Below are 7,651 nucleotides of genomic sequence, written 5' to 3'. Positions count from 1 at the left end.
CTTCTCACTGTTGATTTGTTCTGTTTTTAGTCAATATGTGGAATATTATAAAGTGTACTTCTAGTGTCACCCGAATTCTGAAAATTATGGATCTGGTCTGCTGGTCTCTTAATGCAATTGATAAAAAAAAATTTGATGGAAAGGCAGGGTAAAGGGGACCCGTCCTGTCCTGACTGGACACACTTCCTGGAATACACCCTAGATTTCTGGAACAGGTGGGAAATGCTGTGTTTTTTTATTTTGTCAGTCGAGGACTTTGAAGATGTATACATGCTTGGATTCATGATACTCAGATTTCTTCTATTTGGAGAATAGAAGAAATCCCTGGCCTTCCTGGCCTCTGGACAGCGTTCATGGACAAATTGTACACACTCACATGTGCTGAGATTTTTTTTTACACATCTCAAACTGTGCCCTGTGAAGGATAAAGTGTGAAATATGCCTTTTTTCCCTCTACCTCCCCAAATGTGGCTCCTATCTTTCCACAGAGTTAAAGGCAGTGCCCTAAGGAAGCCGCGTCACGCCGGGGTCCTTGGCAGTTGAAAGAATGCACCTAACGGCTGCGTTTTTTGGCAACGCAAGGCCTCAGTCAACCGTTCCCCCCCAAATGTATGTGATGTATGTGTACGGTCGTACTAAAACTGTAATTTGAATTACAATGCAAATTGTAGCTGACAATAAAGATTGATTGATTGATTGAGTGAGTGAGTGAGTGAGTGAGTGAGTACTGGTTAGGATTAGAGAGAGAGAGAGAGAGTTGCCCCAGAATACAACTGTTCAACCACACAGTAAAAACCTCATATGTACAGTATCTTAACAAAATTAGCCAAAAAAACACCAAACAATTACACACTGGGGTATATAAGCATTTTTTGGATAAAAGTAATTTATTTAAATATTAAAATATTTTAGAAGCTATTGGGTTAGTAGAGAATTGAATTGACTTGATTTTTTATTTTATTTTTTTAAAAATTTTACTTTTATAATCGTGCAATGAAGTCAGAGAGATTAAATGAATGAATGAAAAAATTATCAATATTATTTTTCAAGGACAATGTAAAAAAAATAAAAATAAATCAGCGAGTATTTTGGAAGTGATGAGAAACCCCAAAAAGTAATATAGAAGCGGTTATCAATGTGTTCAATATTTATTTTTTGTTCATTACATCACAGACAACGTCATTCACGGTTACTCTCGCAAACCGGAAGTCAATTTCAGCCAGTGTCACACTTAAATATTTCCCCCGCGGTTTGGAGAATTAGTTCCTAGGATCCGAAGACACTACTCCCCGACATCATCATGTCCTGACCCCGCTTTCAATCTTCCTGGTTGTTTTAAAAAGTAAAATATGACGCGGAGGTTACGCAGACCTTTTATAACGTTTGTTTTGTTATTCATGATCAATTGTTCCGTCTTGTTGAGACTCTCGGCTGTTGCTGCTGAAGGTAGGACACCAACTGTCAAAGAAGGAAAGAAAACAAGAACCGACTAGATGCTAATAAATGTCACGCTTCTGTTGAGATCTTATGTTCATGCTAGAATTAAAGGGTTTAATTTGCTTATATTTCTGTTTGAGTCAACCTGTCGTCCCGTAAAGTGCCTTCGTGTTTAATCCTAATTAGCTGCAACTGCAAGCTAGCTAATTTAAATAACCGTACACGTTAAACTACGCCAGTGTGAGAATCATACAAATATTAATGTTCACGTTTTTCAATAATCGAAACTGTTAATTATTTGACACGATTAAAACGAGGTGGGTTTTATCTTGTTCTCTTCAATAAACAAAGGGTTTTCCAAGAATAAAGTTGGATAACATTTGAAAATAAATGCACATTAAAAAAATCCTCCCTTGTTTAATACTAGATAAAATATGTATAATATAAAAACTCACCACCTTTACTGTCACAGTAAAGGAGCAAAAAAAAAATAATCTGTGCAATAGAAAATAAAATGGGGACTGTAACTCGCTTGCATAACTGTGCTCACCTTTAAGCTAATACATTAAATCCATATTTTGTTTTGTAACTTTCTTCTGCTCAGGTCGTTCTTTTGTTGACAAAGTAACCCACGTTCTGATTGTTTCACAATGTTTTTTTTTTTTAAGTGAAACAATCAAAGTGAAAAAGTGAAATAAAGTATTTTTTTTTTTTATAATGTCACAATTGTCCCACATGTTATCCAATTATCATAGCCATATTGACTGTGTCATGGAGTATTTATGATTCTGTGAAATTTTTATGCACCCTTCTAAAGACTAATTCTGATCTTTTGCAACCAAACTGCAAACTATTGCTTTGTCTAAAGCACAGAAATGTAAGGAAAACCCTACAAGGATTGAAGGACATTTCAGCTCAGTCATATTTACTCTAATTGATGCCAAAAAAACAACGTATTATCTTAAGGGTGTGCACACTTATGTTTTGTAATAGTCCAAAATTGGTTTGGATAGCTTTTTTTTTTCACTTAAATGAAATCAAAATCCAAAAATGGCTTTTTGAATTTCAGGTTAGCTGGATTTTATATAGAAATTTTGATCTGAAGCAAAATGTGGCAAAAACAAAAAATTAAATCATGTCATTGGAAAGGCAGTAATTTTGTTTTCAATGTCTAAATATGTTTGTTTTTTTGTGGTCGAGTGTGCTCACTTTCTGGGATGTGGGTTTGAAATGAACCCAAAGATGAACACATTAACACCAAACTATTTATTTATTTATTGCAAGTCATGACTGGATTCAGCAAACAAATTGCATATTGCATGTTTCCCTGGTGTTTTGCTGCCGAAGAAAACCGGCCAAATTTTGATCACAGGTCTAAAAATTTACGAGAACAAAAACATTTTAAGCAAATAAAAAAAGTAGTCTGCTTAGAATATCAGCCATCCTGATTTTTTTTTTTCTTAAATCTGCATTTTATATTAGTTGATCTCTGATTTATATAAATACACAGAATGCTAAATGATGCTATGCATTTTGCATAGTATTACTCAGATTTACTGATTTACAGACTAATTTTTTCCTTGAGGCTCTGACAGGTTTATGCAAGCCCTTCTTTTTGTGTGATTTGTGTTTCTGCTTAAACCTACCTGATTGGACCACTGTATTTTTCCGACTATAAGGCTCACTTAAAATCCTTAAATCTTCTCAAAAATTGATGGTGCGTCTTTATATATGATTAGCGTTGTGTTTACTGACTGATTTAATTTAAAAATCTGTTAAAATGTGTAAGTAAGACTTTGGTTAGCAACGAAGCCGCTCCGCTCAATGGGTATTCAGAGCATTACGGTACACTGTGTCACTACCTGATCGGACCCCTGAGTTGTCTACAAGACTGCCCGACTGTAATGTCTAAACTAGAAGTGCATTCATGTAAGGCACACCGCACCCAGAGTACCCGCTAGCAACAATAAACCAAGTAAATTAATTCAATATAAAAGGTAAGTTTATTTTGGCCTTATGTTAGAAACAGGGCAGTGTCGTCCAACTACTCTGTCCTCCAGACAGAGACGGACAGTTCTCCATTCCAGGAGAGCGCGGAGGGGGAGTGATATCACACAGTTGGGAAGAATACCGAATGCGCCTTATAATCCGGTGCTCCTTATGGTCTGAAAAATACGGTAAATTAGACATGATGACAGTAAGTGTATTATCATCTGTTTTTCTTTTTTCCCTCAGAAAATCATGAGTCACTGCAGACGGCGGTGTCAGAGGAGGCCGTGTCTGACCTGGAGAACAAGCCCAAGTTTGTTGAGTCAGAGGAGCTGGACTCTCTGCCCAAAAGGCAGTTCAAGACGGCTGAAATCGCAGACGCGGTGATGGGGACTGAAACCCCGATAGATCCGTCTGACATCGAATCGCTGTTTCCCAAGAACGTGAAGGACTTCCAGTCCGGCTTCTCCCCCCCCTGCGATGAGAACAGCGATCAGTGTGTCTCGCCTGCTCAGGCTGAAGACCCAGCGCTGCTGGAGGAGCAGGACTCAGAATCAGGGCAGCAGGTTAAACAACAGCAGCTCAGAAATAATAAATGCAAGCTTTTGCAAAAAGATTAAAAAGGTTAGGTTTGAAACAGACAGACTGAGGTCTAATTTTATTTATATTTTTCATCCTCAGGTCATGCTTGAGATGGTCCCCGCACACCCCCTGGCTGAGGAGTCCAACTCCACCGAGACGACCAAGACATACAAAGTAAACTGTGACAAGAGGAACATCACAGGACTGGAGAACTTTACCGTGCAGGTCCTCAACTCCTCACAGGTTTGTTTCCTGAACGTCTAAATCTATTGAAATATAGGACTTTTTATAGATACCCTGCTGTGAAAAAGTATTTGCTTAAATATTTTAAATAATGGAACCCATTTTGACATCAAATAAAGATTACCTGAGTGTATTCAAAAGGTATTTTTTCAAATGTTTATCTCATTTTATTAAAAGAAAACTCTGAATTAACAGTCTTTTGCTTTTTAAGATTAATTGTTGTATTTTACTTTGTGTCATTTTTCGGCTTTTAATTCTTTAAAGCACGTTGCATCTTTGGTTTAGAAAAGATATCAGTATTGCCAAATTTCAGTTTCTTTGGAGAACTCGTCCTCTAAGGAATTACAATAAAAAGGTAAATGTAGAAGGAATCCAGAGGGTCTCTGTGGTGATGAGCAAATACCTCAGTGTTTTTTCTATATATATATATATATATATATATATATATATGTATATATATATATATATATATATATATATATATATATATATATATATATATATATATATATATATATATATATATATATATATATATATATATATCTATATATATATATATATATATATATATATATGTATTGCTGTACTGCAGTTTACCTTCAATAGAAAAGTAAGTTCACATTTTTGTCTTCTTTCAGGACTTGATGGATTTTCTCAATGCCAACGGCACAGAATGCTCAGTGGTGTTGTTCTTCACAGCCTGGTGTCAGTTCTCCGCCAGCCTGGCACCTCACTTCAACGCCCTGCCTCGTGTTTTTCCCAGCATTCATTTCCTGGCACTGGACGCCTCTCAGCACAGCAGGTGAATGCTAACCTCTTTAAGTCATGTGACTCACCGTGTCGCCTTAAAAAAAACACAAACGAATGTTTCATTTTTGTTGTATCTGCCAGTGTACTTTAGCTTAGTGTTGAGTATACACAGTTTCATCAGCCAGAAGTTCCTTAGCTCCTATGGATCATTTTGAAATAATATAGTTGGCACACATTTGAGCCAAGGTACAAACTTTATTTATCAGCTAACCCCTGTGCTTACTTTTAGATCTTAATTTAGTGGTCTCTATATTATTGTTTTTAGCCCTAACGCGCCAGTTCCCCATTTGCACTCGAGACCTTGTAGCACTAACATCCTAATTTAGAGGTGTGCTTAATCTAGTTGCCAGTGGTTTAGACATTAATGTCTGTGTGTTGAGTTATTCTTAGGGGACAACAAATTTACGCTGTTGTACAAGCAGTACACTGACTACTTTAGGTTATACCCAAAGTGTGAATTCTTCAGGGTTGTCCCATTAAAAATACATTAAAATGTTTATAAAATGTGAGCCATGTACCGGCCTTTGTGAGATACTGTATAAATTTGGAAGGAAGTTTAAAAAAAAAACTGTATGGATGGATGGTCCATAAAGGTTTGTAGGCCAGTATCACCATCACAGAGTTCACCTTAATTCTTTTTAATTGCTTTTTTTTTTTATTCAGATACAGACAATATCTTTCAAAGGGCAACTTAAATAAATCTTTGCCACACACATTTCATGGTTCTGCTCAGATAATTCTTTCCTTAAGTGTTAATACCTCGCTGAAACTGATGTATTAGCAATAGTTCAACAAGCAGTCAGAAACTTGTGTAAATATCCATCACTTTAACATTTGTCCTGGTTGTGTTTTTCCACTAAAAGTCTCTCTACGAGGTTTGGGACGGTGGCAGTTCCCAACATCCTGCTGTTTCAGGGTGTCAAACCCATGGCTCGCTTCAACCACACTGACAGGACGCTGGAGGTGCTCACCTCCTTCATCACTAACCAGACGGGTAAGGAGCCTTGTCCTACAACGTTACACATTTTTACTGAAGTATAAATTGTTCTGCCAGCCGAATCTGGATATAAATGTCCAGACCTCTTATTGTATTGGTCACTTGCTGCATTTCTGCTGTTGACGAAAATAACATCGACTCGGGCTGGAAAATAAAGTTTTGTTGATTATTTTCAAAAGAGCGATGAACCAACTATAATGAATTGGCCCCTTTTCTCTTCATTGGTTCTTTTCAGCACAAAATAAATCTCCCCCAAGCCCTGGTAATGAAATCTGTAACAAAAACAACCTGAAAACACCCATAACGTTTGGGCCATAAAGCAGCAGCGTGTGCTTTGATGCACTTTTTTTTTTGAGTTTCGCGCAAATACGATAAACCTTAGGGACTATGTTTTGATACATGCATAAGGATTATGTTGTAATTCCTTATTTTTCTGTTGTATTGAAACCTGCTTGGTATTTAAAAGAACCAGCAGCACTTTTCTTTCCTCTTTTATGCGTTTTCGTAGAATCAGTCAATATATCAGTACCGCAGACCTAAAAGTCTGTACCGTCCGGCAAACGCCCGGTCGGAGCATCTCCAATTTTAAACTGTGGATTTATTTTAGATTGTTTCTACATTTATTATTAATGACTGAAGCTATTATAAGAATAAAATTTTCTGACTATAATCATTGATTATAGTCCAAAGTAATCGGTTAGCTCCCAGAGGAGGGTGTGAAAGAGTTGGCTGTTTTTTTTCTAAAGAGTTTTAAGACATGAAAAGCAGTTAAATGGTTCTAAGTTTTTATCAGTTGCTATAAACACGAACCATTCAACTAAACCAGATGGTTAAAGTAGAATGTTTAATTTGAGAGTAGATGTTTTCCTAAGGAGATCTGCCTGTTTCAGGGTTTGAAGGGGGCCCCGACAGAAATGTGACGGAGACGGACCGCCTGGGGCCCCTCTCCAGCGTCCCTGTGAGAGGCATCGATTGGCTGCTGGTCTTCTCCATCCTCTTCATCACGGGCTTTACCGTCTACGCCATCCTGCGGGCAGACAGCCTCCGCTGGCTGATACCCGGACAGGAGCACGAACATCAGGACTGAATACACTGAACGCTCTGAACCTTTTTATGTTTTGGCTGCACATTCTAATTAATTTGTGTGTCATGTTTTTGAATGAAATAAAATATGTGAAATGTTATGATTTATATATACATATATTTTTTTTTTAGAAAGGGAATATTTTACGGCTTTTGATCGAGGAGGTGAAGTCAGAACCGTGAGCTTGCTTCTGTTTGGATGCTCTCAGTGGAGGGTAAAATTCTTGAGAGTTAAAAGTTCAAAACAGAGAATTACAAAAAGCAAATGTTGGAGGTATAGTGAGTCACACCTCAATTTCTTAAAAAATACATTCTTAAGAGTAAATATATTTTTTACAATATTGCATATTTCTGTATTAAAGAGAATTTGATTTTATTCTCTATAAGAATAACTATAATAAGTCGGGGTTCATATCCACTCTGGAAAAGTATAAAAGTTGCTTTTATTGTTTTCTGATCTGGATAAATCATCAGGAAAAAATAAGTTCGAGTTTTCAGACTTTATTC

General features: G+C 36.8%; 1 protein-coding gene across 1 annotated transcript; it reads left to right on the top strand.

The window, feature by feature from the left end:
* Positions 1-1,240: 1,240 nt before the first annotated feature.
* Positions 1,241-7,254, top strand: txndc15 (thioredoxin domain containing 15). Its single transcript, XM_012881510.3, has 6 exons — positions 1,241-1,446; positions 3,673-3,992; positions 4,108-4,251; positions 4,893-5,056; positions 5,928-6,058; positions 6,952-7,254. Exons 1-6 carry the CDS (start codon positions 1,350-1,352, stop codon positions 7,146-7,148), a joined length of 1,053 nt encoding a protein of 350 aa, XP_012736964.2. The 5' UTR covers positions 1,241-1,349; the 3' UTR covers positions 7,149-7,254.
* Positions 7,255-7,651: the final 397 nt, after the last annotated feature.

This window comes from Fundulus heteroclitus, chromosome 11 (assembly GCF_011125445.2).
Source record: "Fundulus heteroclitus isolate FHET01 chromosome 11, MU-UCD_Fhet_4.1, whole genome shotgun sequence".
In the NCBI taxonomy this organism is placed as follows: domain Eukaryota; kingdom Metazoa; phylum Chordata; class Actinopteri; order Cyprinodontiformes; family Fundulidae; genus Fundulus; species Fundulus heteroclitus.
The sequence above is the reverse complement of the archived record's forward strand: the minus strand, read 5'-3'. Positions and strand labels throughout refer to the sequence as shown.